The 22,244-nt window shown below is 42.0% G+C and overlaps 1 protein-coding gene and 1 long non-coding RNA gene across 4 annotated transcripts in view; one reads left to right on the top strand and one right to left on the bottom strand.

Annotated features, from left to right (window-relative positions):
* Nucleotides 1–1,560: 1,560 nt before the first annotated feature.
* LGALS3 (galectin 3) lies at nt 1,561–19,516 on the bottom strand. Of its 2 annotated transcripts, none has more exons than XM_043556209.1 (6): nt 19,325–19,516; nt 12,229–12,250; nt 10,136–10,543; nt 8,001–8,089; nt 4,846–5,011; nt 1,561–1,861 (listed from the first exon to the last, which is right to left on the bottom strand). In XM_043556209.1, the coding sequence occupies exons 2-6, from the start codon at nt 12,244–12,246 to the stop codon at nt 1,706–1,708; spliced, it is 837 nt and encodes a 278-aa protein (XP_043412144.1). In that variant the 5' UTR covers nt 12,247–12,250; nt 19,325–19,516; the 3' UTR covers nt 1,561–1,705. The 2 variants fall into 2 exon arrangements, with proteins under 2 accessions (XP_043412144.1, XP_043412145.1); XM_043556210.1 differs by lacking the exon at nt 19,325–19,516 and adding an exon at nt 19,008–19,096.
* Nucleotides 19,209–22,244, top strand: part of LOC122469123 — a 75,472-nt gene continuing 72,436 nt past the window's right edge. Inside the window, exon 1 of one of the 2 annotated variants that reach the window (XR_006293385.1) lies at nt 19,209–19,368. This is a non-coding gene — a long non-coding RNA (uncharacterized LOC122469123). The remainder of the gene's footprint in view (nt 19,369–22,244) is intronic. The other variant, XR_006293386.1, reaches the window with a different exon arrangement.

Genomic DNA, 22,244 nt, shown 5'->3' with positions numbered 1-22,244 from the left:
GCAAACAATATTTATTCAACAATCACAGTAACCCTACAAAAGATGTATTACCATTTTATAGACAAAGGAACCAAGGCTCAGGACTTCAGTAATTTTGTGTAAACCAAGTCCCTTTTTTCCATAGCTTTTCCACTTAGCAAGTTTTTCCACTTAATCATAGTTGTGGAATAGTCAAGATCAGAATGTTAGAGTAAGGAATTAACATAGTTTTCTTTTTTTTAATTATTTTTTAAAGTTTGTTTTGAGAGAGAACACACGGGAGGGGCAGAGAGAGGGAGAGAGAGAGAATTCCAAGCAGGCTCCATGCTATCAGTGTAGAGCCCGATGTAGGGGCTCGAACTCATGAACTGTGAGATCATGACCTGAGCCAAAATCGAGTTGGATGCTTAACTGACTGAGCCACCCAGGTGCCCCAACATAGTTTTCCAAATAAGATGTGCTGCTCACATCCCTCTTTAGGACGGAAAGATTTTTTTCCTTTAATTGCTAGAAGTGTTTCTAAACAGGCTTCAGGTACCATCCCTGTATGAAAACTACCTCAGATGAAGACATATAAGATCACCCAAGATCATACTGTTTCTCAGATGGCTTGTATTTACTCACTGATCAAAGTGTCCTCTTGACAGCTCCAAAGGATCATCCCAGCTTCAGAACCCCTGCAGGGTGGGCTGAGGCATTGATGCCCAACTTCTTCCTCTGCCCAGTTGTGTGCTTTCTCATCCCGAGTTGTTAATTGTGAGATTCTCTGCCATAAACCTATTGTGTTCTAATCTCTGCTTCCTGAGGAACCCACCTTGTAATAATAAAATATCTAGGAGGTGGTAGTATAGAAACAATAGACCAAACAATATTTTGATCTTTTGAAGTGCTATGACTACATCCTAGTTTTGAAATTGTGTTAATCTCTTTGGGCTTGCTGATAATGAGGAAGGGCAGAAAGACATGGTTGAGAATGTTGGCAATGGGAACTATTAATTCTCAAGCTTATTATAGATCAATTAAGAGCTTTTTTCCTTTATAAATATAATATTTCCTAAAAACCAAGAGAACTTACAGCAAGGTTTCAAAACAGCTATATTTGAAAACAGCTAAGTATAGTTTAGAAAGAGAAAATAGGAATGAAAAGAAATACACCAGAATGCTAACAGTAAAAAAAAAAACAAAAAAACCTGAACTTTTTCTTTTTTTCCTATTTTCTGAATATATATTTCCTTAAGTAAGAGAATGGGAGAATGATTTCCTTGCAGTATCTTCTGGTTTTTATGGAAACACACAGAGGTTAAAATACTATTTTCTTATTTTAGCAAGCATAGGAAACTTTGGGAGACTCTAATGCAGTATTAATATTGCTACATATTCCTTTTCCACTGAGTCCATTATGCATTATCAAGAATAAATTGGCCCATGCCTAGCTGGCTCAGCCAGTGGAGTGTGCGACTCTTGATCTCAGGGTTGTGAGTTTGAGCCCCATGTTGCGTGCAGAGGTCACTTAAAAAAAAAAAAAATCTTTAAAAAAAAAAAAGAATAAACTGCCCCAATTAAATGACATATGAAGACAGGTAACTCTTAGAATGTTTATTAAATGAGTGATTTTACAAGAAGGACATCGATGAATAAAGGTAAAATTTTTCAGTCAGTAAACATGAGATTTAAATGTCTAAGGGTTCATATTCAATTTCATTTTTTTAAATCTTCCCCTGTAAGATTATATCATTGTGTGTGAAGCACTGGTGAGATCTATGTCACCAGAAATTCCCAGTTTGCTGATTTCGTGGAGATTTTTCATCCGATGATTGTACTGCAACAAGTGAGCATCATTGACCGCAACCTTGAAGTGGTCAGATTCAACCAGCACTTGTATCTGAAATGGCACATACACAAAACTGTTAGGAATGCTCATTTATGTCAAAACCAGTCTGGCTTGAGCTCAGAATGTCCCATAGTTCATCTGTATGATCATCTGTGGAACTGACTGAAGTCCAAAGAAGTGACTTTGCAGTCAAAATAGACTCCAGATATTTAAAGATTTAAGCAAAAGAAAATGAAAAAAATGATAAAGGTGAAGCTATAAAGGAAAAGTTTAATAGTGCGTCTACATAAAAACAAAGTTTTTGTATGCCCAACACCTAAAAGTAAAAATATAAACACACCAAGTGTTGGTGAGGATGTGTAGAAAAAGGAACCCTTGTGCATGGGAATGTAAATTGGTGCAGCCACTGTGGAAAACACTATGGAGGTTCCTCAAAACATTAAAGACAGAAATACTATATGATCCAGTAATTTCACTACTGGGTATTTACCCAAAGAAAATGAAAAACACTAGTTCAAGAAGATATATGCACCCCTATGTTTACTGCAGCATTATTTATAATAGCCAAGATATGGAAGCAACACAAGTGTGTATCCGTAGATGAACAGATAAAGATGTGGTATATATATACAATAGAATATTACTCATCTATTCAAAACAATGAAATTTTGCTATTTGCAGCAATGCGGACACACCTAGAGTGTATTATGCTAAATGCAATAAGTCAGACAGGGGCGCCTGGGTGGCTCAGGCGGTTAAGTGTCCGACTTCAGCTCAGGTCATGACCTCACGGTTCGTGAGTTCAAGCCCCGTGTCGGGCCCTGTGCTGGCAGCTTGGAGCCTGGAGACTGCTTTGGTTTCTGTCTCTGTCTCTCTCTGCCCCTCCCCTGCTCGTGCTGCCTCTCTCTCTCTCAAAAATAAATAAACGTTGAAAATTAAAAAAAAAAAAGAGAGAAAGACAAATACCATGATTTCATTTATTGCAATCTAAAAAACAATTCAAAGAAAGAAACAAATGAACAAAAAGCAGAAACAGACCCATAAATACAGAAAACAAACTGGTGGTTGCCAGAGGGGAGAGGGATACAGGGATGGACAACATGGTTGAAGGGGAGTGGGAGGTACAGGCTTCCAGTTATGGGATGAATAAGTCACTGGGATAAAAGGTGCAACATAGGGAATACAGTCAATGGTACTGTAATAGTGTTGTATGGTGACACATGGTAGCTGCATTTGTGAGCACAGCATGACACATAGAGATGTTGATCACTATGTTGTATACCTGAAACTAACGTAACACTGTATGTCAACTGTACTTCGATAAATAAATAAACACACTAAAGTAGAACTCCTCTAGTAAAGTGGCAAATGCCGTGAAGATCAATAACAACCAGTTCTGACAAGAGCAGTGGGAACACTTCCCAATAATTAGTAGCGAGCACATTTATCCTTACATCCTTTTGGAAGCGGCACTTTGGCAATATCTTACCTAAATTTTAAATATGTACACTTGTGGAATAAAATTATTCTTCTAGGAAGCAAAGATAAGGACAGTTATTACAGTATTTTAGTAAAACAAGCCTTCCAGGTTTTATTCATTTAGAATATTTACATACTCCAAATTATCAATAGGGTACTTGTTGAATTATCACATATCTCAACAGTTGAAATACTATTAAGTAACCATGTTTTATTTGCTTGTTTTTGAAAGAATGCGTGTGAGAGAGCACGAGCAGGGGAGGGGCAGAGGGAGAAGAAAAGAGAGAATCTTAAGCAGGCTCCACGCCCAGTGTGAGGTCACAACCTGAGCCAAAATCAAGAGGCAGACACTTAACCGACTGAGCCACCCAGGAGCCTCTGTTTTGTTTTGTTTTTTAATTTTTTTTTTTTTTCAACGTTTATTTATTTTTGGGACAGAGAGAGACAGAGCATGAACGGGGGAGGGGCAGAGAGAGAGGGAGACACAGAATCGGAAACAGGCTCCAGGCTCTGAGCCATCAGCCCAGAGCCCGACGCGGGGCTCGAACTCACGGACCGCGAGATCGTGACCTGGCTGAAGTCGGACGCTTAACCGACTGCGCCACCCAGGCGCCCCTTGTTTTGTTTTTTAAAGAAGGCTTCACATCCACAGCACAGAGCCCAACAGAGGGCTTGAACTCACAACCCTGAGATTAAGACCTGAGCTGAGATCAAGAGTCAGACATTTAACTGACTGAGCCATCTAAGTGCCCCTAGGTAAAAATGTTCTACTATGAAAAGATGTCCACTGAATATAGAATATGGTCCTTATAAGTCCCTGCCCTTGAGGAGTTTACAGTCTAGCTATTAGTAGACTCTCTACTCTACAAACCACTCTACTCTCAACGCAACACTGTGGGCCTAATATTTGTTGCAGCAGTGCTTAAAAATGAAAAGTATGTTGGGATGCCTGGTTGGCTTAGGCAGTAGACCATGTGACTCTTGATCTCAGGGTCATGAGTTCAGGGGTAGAGATTACTTAATAAATAAAAGTTTTTTTAAATAAAGTAGAAATAGTGTGTTGTATGTCACAGAAAATACTAGAAAGATACTGACCAAGTTGCAACCTTTGTGAGGTTGGGGGAAAGGAGAAACGATGGAGAACTTTTTAATTTGAAAACCTATACATTTTTTCATAAAGCAAACATGCATTAATTTTAGAACTTAACAAAATTAGTTTTGATTGCTATGCCAACTACACTGTATTAAAGAACTAAATCTCAGCCCAACTGTACCATCAAGACTATCATCTGCCTTTTTTATTAAAGACGCTACTTTTCTCATTTCCAAAAAAGCTTAAACTCAAAGGTGTAGCAACAGGGACAATGGTGAAACACGTGAATGGAGTTGGGGAGTGTGCGAGTCCTGCTGAGCCTGGTCCTGAGATGAGGAGCAGATGTCCTAGTTAGGTCTCCCGGGACAGTTGATAAAAAATTCAGTTCAAATGCATTGTGGTTTTAGAGTGATTCCCCATGAAAAATATACATTATCAATATATAATAATAGCAATAACTTACTTTGAATGGTTTACCACTTTCAAATGGAAAAGTTGATTGTCTTTCTTCCTTTCCCCATAAATTCTCCAGCTTTGTATTGCAAACAATGACTCTCTTGTTGTCCTCATTGAAGCGTGGGTTAAAGTGGAAAGCAACATCATTCCCTCTCTTGAAATCTAAAGCAAGTCTGTTTAAACCAAAGACCAGAATTAGTAAAATGATTCAAGTTTTACATATGTATCAAGTGAAGAACATAGGGTTTTTTAATGTTTATTTATTTTTGAGACATTGGGGGGGGGGGGCATGAGAAGGGGAGAGGACAATGAGAATTCCAGGCTCTGTGCCGTCAACACAGAGCCTGACATAGGGCTCAAACCTATGAACCTTGAGATCATGACCTGAGCAGAAACCAAGAGTCAGACACTCAACCAACTGAGCCACCTAGATGCCCCAAAGAACATACAATTTCTAAAGAGCAAATCAGTTTATAAATTCAGGGACATTTTCTAAACAGGAAGTAAATAAACCAGAGTATGGCTTCAAATTGGAAAGTATACTAGGCCAAATATTTGATGTACTCTTGTAGTATTTGAAAGTAAGTAAGGCAGTATGTGTTCCATTGTTTTACCTCATTGTCTTTGGTCACATTGCATTCAGCTATCATTCCCTCTTTACTGCCTCTACTATGAAAACTCTTCAAGGTTTCCTTATGTAAGTTTAGGGCCACTTTATGCTTTACATGGCAAATAATGATGCTTACCTCTTCCCTGCCCTCCCAAGCTACTTTTAATACCTATGAATGGCAGGCCAGTCAAATAAATAAAAGCTATCGAATACCTGCCTTCCTTATAGTTAACCAAAAACCTAAGTCCTAAAATAACAAGAATGAGACAACATAATGTTCGGTATCCTGTTGCTAAGTTGTGAGGTCATGGCGATAAATGTGTTAAACACTCCATGATGTGAAGTGGAATTAATGGAAGTCCTGCCTTAACTTTTTGACCTTATTCCTTCTCCTTGGCTGTTAATGCAAACACAAGTCCTTGGACTGTTAGAGTATTAACTCTATCCCTCAGCTTCTCAAAGTGTGCTCCCTAGAGTACTAACATCAGAATCAGCTGGTGTTCTTGTTTTAAAGCAAGGTCTACACTCTAGACCTATTAACAATGATTCCTTGGGTTGTTTCATTTACCCAATAACAGACATATATAGCCACAAATGTATCTTCCAATATTAAATTCACAGGGAGAGGGTCAAAATAGACAACAGAATTAGTATTTGACTAAAAATTCCAATGGCTGTACTTTCTCTACAGTGAAAAGGAAGATCTTGCCATCTCTGCCACCTTAAGCATTCTTTTTTTCATCTAATTCCTCACACAGATTTTGCAGAAGCAAGCAACCATTTTTTTTTCTGTTTACTATCCTCTTAATCATTTCAACCAAAATTAGTTTTAATCTGCCACAGGCTCTGTCTACATCTCTAGTGTTATTGGAGCTAAAGTTTCTAATGCAATAACCCTAAATAAGGTAAACACCAGTGTGGTTCTGTGTGATAGCGGCTGAGGAAAGAGGGCAGATATTCACAAATCGTGAGTGCCATACGCACGGGATCACGTGTGCTGGTTTCTGTGGTATTTGGGGAAGAAAGATGGATAAGGACGTAGGCAGAGGATATATACGTTTTATAACTGGCTGTGAGACAAGCTTTATTGTTCAGGTAAGCACTGTGTTTAGAGAAGCTGTATAGGCTGGGTGGAAAGGGTAGTGGCTACCACACAGAACCAGGGAAAACTGGCTGGAGGTAGAGTAAATGAGCTATCTGAATGTAAATGATTAAGCTGGAGGCGGAGTCCAATTCCTGGTAACAGACAAGGTGGTTCCCATTAATCCATGAGGAGCAAGGTGACAGACAGAGGCTGCTTATGGATTCTTGTATACCTGTATACATAGCTTGAATTTGTACCTTTTGTGCACTGTTTACAAAACCCAGAAACACAGATTAATTTATGGCTGCAGGAGCTTTAATGGTACCACTAACCTCAGGGACAGGTATGCTGGATGTCTTCAGGATATCCTTAACCTGCTCATATTACATGTAAATAACTAGTGGTAATAACCAGAGCCAGGCATTCCAGGGCAGCCATAAATCAGCATGGATTTTCCTAAATTAGCTCAGTCTTACTCCATCCTAGCTCACCTCCATCAAACCAGTTCCAATGGCAAAGGCTGACTTATTCTGATGAAGTCTTTAACTTCTTTCCAAATCTTTAATAGTGTCTACTCAGAAGACTAGGGTTCCCCCATCCAGCCACTTAACATCTGTAGACCAGGCTGACACCATGGGAATCTGGGACTCTCCTGATGTGCCCAGTAGGAAGGCGGAAATGGCAGTGAAGCTCACCAGATCTTAGACTGCACTGTGCCATGCATGACTGCAGGGTGATCTGTACAAGTATGAGGAGAGAGTGGTATGATACGCAAGCTCTCACTAACTCAAAATTACATCCAGTGTGATCTTTGTGGTTTTGACCCTAATTTTTCATTTTTATTTATTTATTGTTTTAATGTTTATTTTTGAGAGAGAGACAGAGAGAGAAAGCGTGAGCAGGGGAGAGGCAGAGGGAGACAGAATGTGAAGCAGACTCCAGGTTCTGAGCTGTCAGCACACAGCCCAACGTGGAGCTCGAATTCAAACCGCGAGATCATGACCTGAGCCAAAGTTGGATACCCAACTGACCAAGCCACCCAGGTGCTCCTCACCCCAACTTTTGATGGGCATCTAGAAATGAAATGCATGCTTGGTTTTTTAGACAATATATGGCTCAGAGTGGAGGGATGGCCAAGTATTACATTACTGAGGCTCTACTTCCCTTAAATTCTAAGGCTCTCATTGTGAGGGAAAAGCTAGTTTTTTTCTGAATGGGTTTTCTGCTCTTTCTCTTTGTGCTCACAAAGGAGAACTGTTTCCTTGTGGTTCTGGGAGAAAAACAAGATTGAGCGAGGGACACTTTGTCCCTTGGTGGGAACATACACTGACTTATGGGATAATCCCAATTCTACAGGATAGAATTCTAAATGTGTAGCTTTAGAATTTTCATTAAAATCCAAAATAGATCATTCTTTATTCAAGAGGCAATTGACAAATATGTTTGAGTTGCTAATATTGCTCTTTACCTGTTTGCATTGGGCTTTACGGTGCCCAGAATTGTTATCAGCATGCGAGGCATGACTCCTCCAGGCAAAGGCAGGTCATAAGGCACAGTCTGGGGATAAAAAAACATGTATGTGTTAATAAAGAGTCATATTTTCCTGGGGAAAGAAAGAAAAGTATGTTGCTGAATGTGAATAACATATAATCCCAATTTAAGCCATTTTTCCAGACTCTCAGGCCACCCTGCACAGGGACTGAAGAGATAAGGCTTCCTCCATGCACAAGCAATAATCAAGAATAAAACCATCAGTTAATTGGTACCAAAGACAGAACATATTCCCTTTTGGAGCACTGTATTTCTCAGGAATTACTAAGACATCCCAATCTATAATTCATTCACTTGGACTATTTTTTGGAAAGGCTTAAGCTAGACCTTGCAATCAACACTAACATTTTTTGCTAGCTACTCTTCTTTTTTTTATTATTTTTATTGAGATATAATTGTATCAATTTTAGATACACAACTTTCTGCCACTCTTAAGACCTTTGTCACATAATGTACTTCACCATGGTTATTTTGCTCCCTGAGGGCAGACATTGTGTCACATTTGGGGACTTGTGAGTTCTCCTAAATTCTACTTACATGACATCAACAGGGTGCTTTGAATGTGGCAGATACTTAGCAGATACTTACTGATTTAAGACGTTAACAACAGAGGAAAGTGGGTGTAGGGTATACAGGAACTCTTTGTACTACCTTTGCAATTTTTTTGTAAATCTAGAACTTTAAATTTTTAAAGTTTAGTTTTTTTTAAAGGCAGATAATTTATGTATTAAATGAACACTTTTTTATTTAATACATTCCCTAGTTCTTCCACAAAAATTTATTGACCACCTATGTTTAAGGTGCTGTAAATAGTCCCAAAACTCTCTTGGTTCTTCTCTTTTCCCTTCATAATTTCTTCCTCCTGGGTTCAACCACCACCCAAGTCTTTTCTCTCCAGGCCTTATACTTCCTCCTGAATTTGCTACAATGCCTCATATCCAACAGGTGTGAGCTGGAATTGTCTCTTCTTCCCCATCCCCCATCAGGTCTCATTCCTGACTTCCTGTTTGGGGTTGTCCCTTGGCCGGTGCTGTAGTTGTCCATTATCAAAAACCCAGTCATCTCTGACTCCTAAGACCTAACCACTAGCTCCTGGGCTTCTTTTGTAACCTCTCTCACATCTGCCTCTTCCTTTCCACAGCCTCCACGTCCCCATCTGTCTACAAATGACTAACTGTGGTCAAGGCCCTGCTCAATGCCTCCTACACTCCCAACACCTTCTCTGCACTCTCCTCTAAGCTGACCTAAAAGCAGGTCAGACGCTACCTGTGCCAGCAACCACATAGTCCTGGAAGGGTCTGACCCCACGCTACTACTAAACACTTGCCTCACATCTGTATGTTATCCCCCAACTAGCCTATACATCTAAATGTGTCTGAGATGTGTCTGGAGCCCCACAGTTAGATTTTACATTTAGAATTCATTTACTAAGGTGGGTTTTAACATAAAGGGAAATTCAATCCTTAGATCACAAAATTACCTTTAGAAGGTTTTTCAAAACCACATTACCTTGGTTTCCCTACACATTCCCTCTATGACCCTGGGCAAGTTGTATGACTTGTATGTCCCATTTCCTCGAGTGTAAAGTAGGGATAATAACATATCTTCTAGGGTGGTTTTGGGGCTAAATGAAATCATTCACATAGAAGCACACTGCTGGTGCATGTTATGTACTCAGTGTATATTAATAATAGTAACCAAAATGTTCCCCCATTACTATGATCTTGACTTCATTTAAAGCTGCTTTACAAAGGTCTTCAAAAGATACACTGACTTCTCTTTATACTAACAGTATGCATACTAAACGCAATACAAATAACTATTTTTTTCTATTGGACTGATCCATGGCTGGTCCTCAAAAAGTGGCTCTAACCAGTGAATTGAAAGCTTCAGGTCTCTCTGAAGCCCTTTGCATGTCAGTGTGCAGAGCCAGCTCCCAGCCACAGCACAGCAAAGTAATGGCACCAACGCTCCAGACAATTGTTGTGTTCTTTATTCATTAGCTTTGTCCTGATCACAATCAAGTATATGAAACAACTAACTCCATCTTACCAGTGGTCCAGCAGGGACGCCAAAGGGGCCAGCAGCAGGGTAGGCTCCAGGAGCACTTGGCTGTCCAGGAGGAGGGTAGACCCCAGGCCCACTCGGTTGCCCAGGGTGGGCTCCTGGTGCAGTTGGTGCAGGATAAGCAGGTGCTGTGGGGCCAGGGTAGGCTCCTGGAGGCACCTGTCCAGGGTAGGCTCCTGGAGGTGCCTGTCCAGGGTAGGCTCCTGGAGGTGCCTGTCCAGGGTAGGTGCCTGGAGGTGCCTGTCCAGGGTAGGCGCCTGGAGGTGCCTGTCCAGGGTAGGCACCAGGATAGGCGGCCCCTGGGTAGCCCCCTGCCCCAGCAGGTTGGTTTCCCCATGCGGCAGGCCATCCTTGAGGGTTTGGGTTTCCAGATCCAGACAAAGCATCATTAAGCTGGAAAGAAAGACGAAAACAATTACAGGAGGAAAAACATTCACAAAAACAGAATTTTCAGGAAACAGGAATATGTGATCTAAGAAGTAGAGGGATATGGTGAAGGTATGAAATTCATATCAACCAAACTTTTTCCACCTATTAAATAGTCTGCAGTTCCTAAGACTAAAATGAGACTTTGAGATTACATATGCTTCATCACTTTATTCTTTTTTTTTTTTTTTTTTAGTAAGAATGTATCAGCACTGGTTCATTATTTCTAACAAGTGTACCATACTAATGTAAGACATTAACAATAGAGAAAAGTGAGCGTAGGGTATACTGGAACTCTTTGTACTATCGTTGCAATTTTTCTGTAAATCTAGGACTATTTAAAAATTTGAAAGTTTAGGTTTTTTATAAAAGGCCCGATCATGCCATTAAGTAAGTGGGATTCCAGGTTGATTACTGTCTGGGGAGGAGGGGAGCCATACAGAAAATGGAAAGTAAAACAATTTACAGTTCTCAACATGGATTGTCTTGCCATAAAGAATGCATTTTATTGATTGATTGTTATTCTAATAATGATTGCTATACTTTCTTGGCCATAGTGGGTCAATATATTAACTACGTGGTAAAGTTAGCACATCTATCCAATGGCACAGACTTTTCCTTGGAGAGAACCAGGATAGCTTAATAAGAGTCTCCATCCCATTTCACAAGACCATTCCAGAAGAGGACTTTGGAAAGGGGTATTTACATTCTTAGCAGCTCTCAAAGGGCTCCTAGTCCCATTTCTAATTTCTAGCAGAACCGCAAGCCTGGCCCAGGCAGGCACAATAGGTGCATGGCCATGCACAGTGGTGTCTGATACAGGTCTGTACTTGCCTTATCTGCATTTTGATGATCATGGCTTATCAAAATCAAACAACTACATGGTTCAGATGAAAAGATGCCCTATAGCAGGTGGTCAGGGTGATGGGCCTGAGTTCCCATAGTTCAATAAATTCCATGTTTGATAGCAAAGAGTCAGCCCTGCCATATTCCCAATGTGCTGGTCAAATCCATCCCTCTTCCTTCCCTTGCCCTGATCTCAGGGAAATTGATCCCTGAAGATGGTGTTTGCTTCCAGAGTCTGGCTAAGGGGCAGTACTGGCAAGATATTAAAGAGTGGGAAGAAGTGAGAAGCCAGGGTATCTCTCCTTTCCTCTCTGCCTCATGGGACGTCTGCGCAGCTGCTACATTTCCTGTATCACTTTATTCTTGCCTCCATCATTTCAGAGCATGGAGGGCTGCCATTCATAATTTGCCAAAGTCAGGAGCTAGCCTTCCTCTATGTAAAAGCACATACTCTCTAACTGATGTGAGAAAAACAATCACAGAAATTAGGATGCTCAGACTGCACTACACTTCCCATTGCTCATACTATTTCTTAGCTCCTGAGCATGAAATCCACTTGCTTCTGCCCCAGGCTTTTCAGTAAAGGAGTTACTATTAGTGAGTCTCAGGCCTCTATCTGCCTCGCTTTCTTCTTGAATCTGCTTCTGGAAAAACAAGACTTCAGCTAATAAGCCCTCATTGGGCAGTTAAAGCCAGAAGAAGCCAAATGGTGAGAAAATTAGAAGGGAATGTCTGGTGGTAAAGGAAAAAAAAAGTCCTCAACCTACATGGAATATGTATTAAGAAAATAAACATAAAACACTTACTGAAAAACTGTCTGCCATTTTCCTGAAAGGAGGAAAAAAAAGATAGGTTATCATTTGATCCTAGATTTGACCAGTTTCCATATCAACACAACATCACAAATAGTTCATTGGGCAGTTCTAGACAATCTATAGGCAGGCATTTTATTCCCCAGCCAGTTTATTCCCTAGATACGCCTAAATCAGTGGTGTTGGAACTACCAAAACAGCTCATCAAAGGGCAGGGATGCACTCCAGCTAGATTACCAAGCCCTATTTAATTAATAACTTTAAACTCTAATCATACTAGCCTGTGTTCTGAATCCTGGGGCCTACAAGACAGGAGAGAGAAGAACAAGGAAGAAAATGTTCTGCCCCTTTCTTTGGTAAAAACACAAACAGTCCTGGTTCATCAGTGATCCTCCACACCTTCCTTCCTGGGAGCTTTTTCACCACCTCTTACAAAGGGTTCAGCCTCTTACAAAGGGTAATCACCCACCTCCCTTCCCGGTCCCAAGATCAGCCCCCATGCCATCTTCTGGGTTTTAGGAGGAAAGCAGAGTTGACTGATTTCTACTGAGATTTGAAAAACAGTGCCCCTATGTGTAGCTACTGCCAATCATTTATTCCTCCAATGGCACATATTTATGCCTGCTCTGGGTCAGGCACTGTGTGGGCTCTTGTCTGGGTTTGAAGATGGATAGGCCAAGATCTGTATGGTCAAAGGGCTCACAGGCCAGCAGGGATCACAAGGGATCAATACTGTGAGCCAGACTGTGTGATGGGGCATCTCAACTAAAACTATTACTTCTAAGAGGGGAAGAGGTGGTATTGTTTGAGCTAAGCCTTAAAGGAGAGGTGAGATCAGATGTGGAGCAATGAAAATGAAAGGCAGGCACAAGATGCCTCTTTTCTTCCCCCTTTCTCCCTTTTTTTATTTCAAGATATTTTTTATTCCAAATGAAACTCCAGCAGTATAACAAACAAGGGTGTGAAGAAAAAAAAAAAAAAGAGAGAGAGGAGATGAGAGGAGAGTCAGACAATGTGGAGGAAAATATTTTTGGGTAGGATGATACCAAACAGAGTTGGCTTTGCCCAAAGCTGACTCCAGGGGAGGCCTTGACATATCACTCCTGCTTTCTCCTGCTCCTCTCCCTGAGCCATGGCTCTAACCATAGAAGATATTTCACACCTGTCCCTGCTGCAGGTGCTCTGGCAGTGAGGGGAGGACGACAACCTGGGACTCCTGAGGCCTGGGTGAGTTTTCTCGGATCAGGATCACCTGCCAAAGTGACCTGGCCCTTAAACAATCAGACTCTCTTTTCCCTTGAGTTGCTCACTTGTGAGATTTACTAAATTATTTTAAGAAATGACATTACCCCAAGAGATCCTAATTGATATGTCCTAAAATTGTAAAATATTACACTTTTTGGTTAAAAAGAAAAAAAGGCAGAGCCCCTCCTAGGACTTAATGTCCTTCATTTATACATACCAGATACGTTATCAAACTCTGCTGTTACTTATACCCAGTTAAATGTTACCTCCTACTAATTTTTTCTGCACATCTCCTTTTTAATCTCGGCATTCTCAAACATATTTGGAAGCAGTTTAAGCACATCACCATGTCCATCTTCTAAAGTGGAAAACTGCTGGCAGTTTGGCTAGGAAGTCACAGTGACGCTCCCAGGGCTTATATTCATGTGTTTCTTGTAGCATTTGATCTTTTAAAGCAGAAGTCAGGTGCTCCTCTGCTGGTGTTCCTTTCTTAAAAGGCTACCACTGCTTAGAAAAGTGTGCTGCCACCGCAAGAGGAACTTGAGAGAAGAGTTGTTACAGAAAAGGGGGAAAAAAGGATGTCTCTTATTTTTAATTTTTTTAATTTATTTTTATTTTTTAATGTTTTTTGAGAGAGAGAGAGAGAGAGAGAGAGCGAGCAGGGCACAGAGAGGGAGACACAGAATCCAAAGCAGGCTCCAGGCTCTGAGCTACAGCACAGAGGGCTCGAACTCACAGACCGTGAGATCATGACCTGGGCTGAAGTCAGACGTTTACTGACCAAGTCACCCAGACGCCCCTAAAGATTTTATTTTTAGGACTCTCTACACCCAAAGTGGGGCTCAAACTCATAATTCTGAGATCAAGGGCTGCATGCTCTACTGACTGAGCCAGCCAGGCGCCCTAGAAGGGACATTTCTTAAGAAAGCAAAGACTCTCGTTTTGGACAGCAGTAGGAAATAATCTTGAACTTCAAGGTGGGCAGAGATTTCAGTTCCTTTGATCACACAAACTTTTCTTCCATTCCTAGGCAACATGCCAAAGACCCAGATTTATAACTTTATACATATTGTTGACTTCTCTTAAATATCCCCATTCGGTAAAGGCTTTTTCACAGTCTCAGCACCACTAACGTTTCAGGTCAGATACACTGTCAGAGTCAGAGCTGCCCTGAACATTACAGGATGTAGAACAGCATTCTTGGCTTCAATATACAAGATGTCAGTAGCACAATACCCCCCTTCCCATTGTGACAACCAGAAATGTCTTCAGACATTACCAAATATCCTGGGGGCAGGGGAGGGAGGGCAAAATTGTGCCTGGTTGAGTAAACACTTTAAGCTGATTAGTGTGTATATCCCTCCAGAAATGTAGATATACAGGTCAATAAAAGCCAAAAAGTTATCTTCAATAGTTAAAACCAGCTAAATCTGGGGGTGCCTGGGTGGTTCAGTCAGCTAAGCGTCTGATTCTTGATCTCGGCTCAGGTCATGATCTCCTGGTTTGTGGGATGGAGCCCACGTCTGGCTCTGTGCTGACAGCCAACCTGGGGCCTGCTTAGGATTCTCTCTCTCCCTCTCTCTCTGACCCTCTCCTGCTCGCACTTGCTCTCTCTCTAAAAACAAATAAATAAACTTAAAAAAAAAACTAGCTAAATCTGTACCATTGGCCTTATAGAGTATCTTATTAATATAACACCTATCAAACTAAGATGTGTTTAAAGGCTGATTAAAACCAGAAACTAAAGACAGCATTCCCGAAAAAAAAGACAGCATTTCCAAAATTTAACATTTTTTCCTAAAGTCTCTGCTGGAGCATATTCAGCTTATTTCCAGCTCCAACCAAAACAATTTGAGAAACAAAGCAGATTTCAATTTCTTTCCACTGTGTTTCACATAAAGCCTTGGGTGACAGTTTGGATTGTGTTGTGACACATTAGACAAGCCCATTAGAATAATGAAATCCTGCATTAGTGTGGTACTTTTTGGTTTATGAAGCACTTTCCCATACCTTTCCTATTTTCATTCTGATAATAATCTTATAAGATTTTCAGGGGAAGGTTAATATTCCCACTCTAGAGGTGAGGAAACAGAGGCTTAGAAAGCTAATATGGTGGCCCAAAGTCATTCCGTCCTTGGCAGGCCAACAACCAAGGGTCCAAGGACCCTCACTCTTAATTCAAACTCATTTTATACTAATGTAAAATCTTCATTCTTTGAAATTTTAAAATATAGTCCTTAAAAAGTGTTTATTACTTCACTTAGAAATTAATTCTCTGGCTTATTCACTCAGAACTACATAACATGTTGAAATTATAAACAAATTTAAAACGATCATGTTTTTGTCAGAAAAAGCTGGGTGACTCATTCAGTGAGCTCCAACACTCACTGTATCCAATACTGAATACAACGATGCCATTTTGCACAGTCATTTTACTAATTATAACCATATTTAAACCAATAAAGTGTACTTTTCCAAAAACTGGGTATGCACTGTTTTGCTATCTTAATTCTCAACCATCAGATCTCTTTTTTGAAAAAGTTTATAACCAATGCTTTTTTGAAATCTAGCAACCATAGAGCTTAAAAAAAAACTATTTGGATAAAAGTCTTCTTACTTGCCTGGAAAAATTCTTTCTTTCTTTTCAGATGGATTGTTTATATAAAGAGATAATTAAATGAAAAAAAAAAAAACTTCTCACCCTACAGATGCTATAGATAATATGAACTCTATCCTGCCATTCCCAGAATCAGAGAATTTAGAAGCTCCAGAAAAGAAACTATATCAAAGACAAAACAAAACACTGAGGAAATACTACCTGGGTCTTCATATTTGGAAAAACCTACAGGAAGTAGTTTAGTGTTGCTTTGGAATAAGGAATTTAAACATGAGTCACAATGCAGACCATTTTAATTGGCTGTTAATTGTACTTTACCCTCTAATAAAGAGTAGCTATCTACTGTACTATGCTATTCTAGGCCCAGCTAGCAATTAGTCCAGTAGTCAGGGTTCCTGGGAGCACTTCTGAAATTTCTGCTCACAAAGGGCCTTGACCTTTATACGAGCTGAAAGAGAAGTGGATCATGAATGTATTTCTTCAGAACCCCAAGGCACTGCCCACACTCCTCTCCGAAGAATACAGGAGGCAGTTGCCGAAACATGGAGCAGGGCTTGAGGAAAATCCACTTTCCAAGGCCAAATTCGGTGATGCTGAGTTGGAATAAAGGAAACTGGTCCTTTACTAGGATTTCCTTCTTATCATAGTTCCTCAGCATCAAGGAAGGTAAAGTTACCTTGCGCCTCTCAGTTACTGATTTTTCCCCCTATGGAAAAGCTGAACATCAATCAAGAGAGAACACATGACACTTAGTCAGCAGCAAATTGGAAGTTTATAGCAAGCACTGTTCTGGCAGGCTTACCACTCAGAATTTAATGAGAAGAACCAGTTCAGGAACTAGATACCAAATGCTAACTCAGCTGTCCTCAGGAGGAGCCTGTTTCCCCAACTATCACAGGAAAGAGAGGCTATGGTTTAGATAAGCTACCATGAGTCTCGGATACATTAACTTTATAAGCCAATCTTATTTAAGGTCAACATGAGATGCTCAAGTTATAACATATGAATATAAGTCTCTGTTGCAGTTAAGATTTAGAGTCTAGGGGCACCTGGCTGACTCAGCCGGTTAAGCATCTGACTTCAGCTCAGGTCATGATCTCATAGTTCCTGAGTTCGAGCCCCACATCAGGCTCTGAGCTGACAGCACAGAGCCTGCTTGAGATTCCCTACCTCTCTCTCTGCCCCCTCCCTGACTCATGCCTCCCCCCGCCCCATCTCTAAATAAACAAACAAACAAACAAAAAAACTTAAAAAAAAAAAAAGATTTAGAGTCTGCCTGATGAGATGCTAGGCAAATAAGTACCTAAGTTATAGGAGAGACCAATACTGGCCTTTTGACATCACTAGCAATAAGTAAAAAGTCTTTATATTAAAGCACCTCTTGGGGCTCAGGTCATGATCTCATGGTTCCGGATTTCATGGTTCATGAGTTAGAGCCCCATGTTGGGCTTTGTGCCAACAGCTCAGAGCCTGAAGCCTGCTTCAGATTTGGTGTCTCCCTCTCTCTGTCCTTCCCCTACTTGCTCTCTCTCTCTCAAAAGTAAAACATTAAAAAAATAAATAAGTAAAGCACTTATGTATATTTGTAGCATAGTGAAATACTGATTAAAGACCTCTGAACAGAGTGAGGCTTGCCTATTCCATTGAAAAAAAGCTAGCTTTGGGGGTCAGTCTATCAGGCAGACTGCCCCCTCTTCTGCTACTTAAGTAACGTGGTGAGGCATTCGTCTAACACTTTTAAGCTCAAAACATTCAAAAACCATCATCAAACTTTCCCCCAGAACATGCTGATTCTAATTGTAACCCCCAAACATTATGAATTTAGGAAGCAGTTCCGATCTTCCAAAGAACACAGATGAACTTTTTCCATTCCTTTCCCAGAATCCGAGAAACAGATTGGGTCACTGCGGTTCACCTGTCCTTACTGTCCAGAGACCCAACTCCCAGGAGTCACTTTACAAACATTCTACAGTATCTGGACTAGCAATCACTAACTTGAAGGGGGGGGGGGGGGAGTCTCACCTTACGTGTCCCCTATGTGACTCTTTGGCATTAAGGTCCTACTCCTCAGAATGGACACATTTTAGTGTTTTTATGTAAGGAACTGATAATTCAGAATACATCTTCATACATGTCTTAAGAGCTGCCCCCAGCTGGAGCTCTGCACTTCTGGGCTACCATTCTGCCACACCCTACACGTCCTCAGCACAGATCCGGGATGTTAATGCCCAAGTTAGCCAATCTGGGCAGGGATGAGTCACCGATTTGCAAAAGCTTAGGATGTGTAGTCTTCGCCAAGCCGGGCACATGCCCACTCAGGCCCCGGGGCATCACCATTTTCTGAGGGATCAGCACCCCGAGAGCCGCTGCAGCCCCTGCCGCCGCCAGGCCTGCTGGAAGAGCCCCAGCGCCCCACAGCCAGATGCAGCGGCCGCGCAGCCCAGTCCCGGGGCGCAGGAGCCGCCTCCAGAGTCCCTGGGCAGGCTCCCCACCTCCTGCGGAGGGGGACCGGCTTCCTAACTCCGCACTGGAACCCGGGCGCGCGGCGGGAGGGCGGGACGCCGTGGTCGAGCCTCCCAGTCTCTGCGGAGGGTGACCTGCGCCCCGGCGGGTGGTCCGCGGACACACCCAGGGCCCGCCGACACACCCAGGGCCCGCCCAGCTAAGTGCGTGAGTGTGTGCAAAGCGCCGCTAACTTTCCCGGAGTCGCACACCGCTCCCTCCAGGACTCGCAGGCTACGGCCCCTGATCAGGACGGCTCCCCCAGCTCCGCCCGCGGCCCTCCGCCTCTCCGCGCCCACCCGCGGCCCCCGACCTCCGACCCCCGCGCGGGCGCTCTCGCCCCTGCCCCGTCGGGGCCGTCAGCAGGCTTCGTCCCCGTCCCCCGTCCCCAGGCGCCCCCGCCACTCACCCCACAGCCCAGCGCTCCCAAGTTAGCTTGCTGCGGGGGGCAACTTCAAGCGACCTGGTACGATCCCTGGCGGGGCGGTGGCTCCGCGCCTCAAATAGTCCCGGCCGGCCCGCCTCTCCCGGGGCGGGATCTCCACCCACACACACCCGGGCCTCTCCCCGCCGTGGGGCCGGGCACTGCCCCACCGCACACCCGGCGCCGCAGTGGCTCCTGACCTGGAGAGACCCCCAGCCCCGCAGCCTCCAGTCGGTCTCCTGCGCCCGCCCCCTCGAGACCTGGAATTGTGGCCACGTTCACCGCCCTGTCTCCAGATTCACCTGGTCACTCCTCAGACCAAGACAGAGTCTGCGAAGCTTTCAGAGTATGCTTACTTAACGCTTTGCTTGCTGGCTTGTTTTAACCATGTTTGCTTATTTGCTGCCTGAATTGCGGACACTCTCCTCCTCTCTGCATTTATTTTCCCTAAACCCTCTCTCAGTATCAAAGCCTTTCCTAGAAGTGCACGGTGACTCGTGTCACTGGGAGGGCGCTGGCAAGTTTTCTGAGGTGCTGGGTGAGATAGGTGGGAGGGAGGGAGGGAGGGCCGCGGGCGGAGGTCCCGGTTCTTGGCCCTGCATTCATTCACTTTCTGAACTGTGATGTGGGTGCCACCTCGCTCTGACGGCCCTAAATTAGTTTTGCTTGTTTGCTCCCCACATCTTACCCAGTGTTTGGTGTGTAATAAGTTCTCCCTAAATATTTTTTTTTCATGAATGAATGAAATAATGAATACCTTCCTAGAAAGTCTTTGTTTCCCCAAAGGTTGGGCAGGGTCCTGATGAAGGAGGAAAATTTTTTTTTTTTTAATGTTTACTCATTTTTGAGAGAGAGAGACAGAAGAAGAATTAGTGGGGGAGGGGCAGAGAGAGAGGGAGACAGAGCATCCCAAGCAGGCTCCAGGCTCTGAGCTGTCAGCACAGAGCCTGAGGTGGGGCTTGAGTCCATGAACCTTGACATCAAGACCTGTGTCAAAGTCAGCTGCTTAACCGACTGTGCCACCCAGGCGCCCGTGAAGGAGGAACAGTTTAAACACAAAAGTCTTTGGTAGAGGCAGGAATAGGATAAAGCTACCACTCTAAGAAAACTTCTTACAACAAATAATGATTCTTGCAAGAGAAATGGTATTTATTTGGTATCATTTCACTGAATAATAGCTGAGTGAAATGGTTAAGGATGCCTAAGATTAAGTTTTTAAAGTTCTGATATCTACTCACAAAAATCAACTCAAAATGGATTAAAGACTTAATTGTAAGACCGCAAAACAAAATTCCTAGAAGGAAACAAGGGAAAAGCTCCTTGACATTGGTTATGGCAATGTTTTTTTGGATAAGACTCCACAGTACAAGCAACAAAAGCAAAAATAAACAAGTGGGACTACATCAAACTAGCAAGCTGCATAGCAAAAGAAATAATCAGTAAATGAAAAAACACCCTACAAAATGAGAGAAAATATTTGTAAACTATGTATCTGATAAGAGGTTAGTCTTCAAAATATATAAGGATCTCATAGAACTCTATAGCAAACAACAATAACAAAAACAAACAACAACAAAAAAACCCAAATAACCCTATTTAAAGAACGGGCAAAGGACCTGAACCAGACAGTTTTCCAAAGAAGACATCTGACCAACAGGTACCTGAAAAGGCACCCAGCATCACTAATTATCAGGGAAAAGCAGGTCCATACCACAATGGGGCATCCCTTCACACCTGTTAGAATGGCTATCATCAAAAGGACAAGAGATAAGTGTGGGCAAGGATGCAAACAAAGGAACGCTTTGTGTATTGTTGGTTGGAATGTAAATTTGTACAGCCATTATGGAAAACAATATGGAGGTTCCTCAAGAAATTAAAAATAGAATGACCATATGATTCAGCAATCCTACTTTCTGGGTAGGAAATGAAATCACTATCTTGAAGAGATATCTGCATTCCCATGTTTATTGCAGCATTGTTCACAACAGTCAAGACATGGAAACAACCTAAGTGTCTGTTGATGGAAGAATGGATTAAAAAAATGTCACACACACACACACACACACACACACACACACACCCGGAAATATTCAGCTGTGAGAAAGAAGGAAATCCTGCCATTTCAACAACATGGATGGACCTTCAGGGTATTATGCTAAGTGAAGGAAGCCAAGCAGAGATAAACAAATACCATATGATCTTACTTATATATGGAATCTAAAAGAACTCATAGAAACTGAGTAGAATGATGGTTACCAGGGTCTAGGGGTGTGGGAGAAAATGGGGAGATGTTGGTCAAAGGGTAAAAACTTTTAGTTACAAGATGAATAAGTTCTGGGAATTTAATGTATGGCATGATGACTATCGTTAAAAATACTATATCACATATTTGATGGTTGCTAAGAGAGTAGTCTTAAATGTTCTCACCACACACACAAAAAATGGTAATGTGTGAGGTGATGAATATGTGAACTAATTTTACTGTGGTAATCATTTCACAACATATGTGTATATCAAACAATAATGTTAGGAGTAATAAGAGCTAATATTCATTGAGCACTTATAATGTGCTGCGTACTATGCTTAGTGCTTTACATATATATATATATGGGGGCAGGAATTTTTATCCCCATTTTATTTATTTATTTATTATTTTTATTTGGTTTTTCCCAAGGTTTTAAAAATGTTTATTTTTTATTTTGGGAGAGAAAGAGTGAGTGGGGGAGGGGCAGAGAGAGAGGGAGAGAGAGAGAAAATCCCAAGCAGGCTCCATGCTGTCAGTTGCAGAGCTGGATGCTCCGCTCGATCTCACAAACTGTGAGATCATGACCTGAGGTGACCGCTCAACCTACTGAGCCACGCAGGCACCCCTCCCAAGTTTTTTAAATCTCCCTGTGGTGATCAGGACAAGTGCACTCCTTAATTCCCATCCCTTATTTCACCCATTCCCCCACCTACCTCCTCTCTGGTAACCATCAGTTTTTCTCTATAGTTAAAGTCTGTTTCTTGGGTTATCTCTCTCTCTTTTTCCCTTTGCTCATTTGTTTTGTTTCTTAAATTCCACATGAGTGAAATCATATGATATTTGTTATATACCAGTTAGCATTATACTGTCTAGCTCCATCCATGTTGTTAAAATATGGAAAGATTTTAATGCCTTTTTATAGCTGAATAATATTCCACTGTGATATGTAAAACATCTTCTTTATACATTTATCAGTT

Source organism: Prionailurus bengalensis, chromosome B3 (assembly GCF_016509475.1).
Source record: "Prionailurus bengalensis isolate Pbe53 chromosome B3, Fcat_Pben_1.1_paternal_pri, whole genome shotgun sequence".
Classification (NCBI taxonomy): Eukaryota; Metazoa; Chordata; class Mammalia; order Carnivora; family Felidae; genus Prionailurus; species Prionailurus bengalensis.
This window is presented reverse-complemented; position numbering and strand designations above follow the sequence as displayed.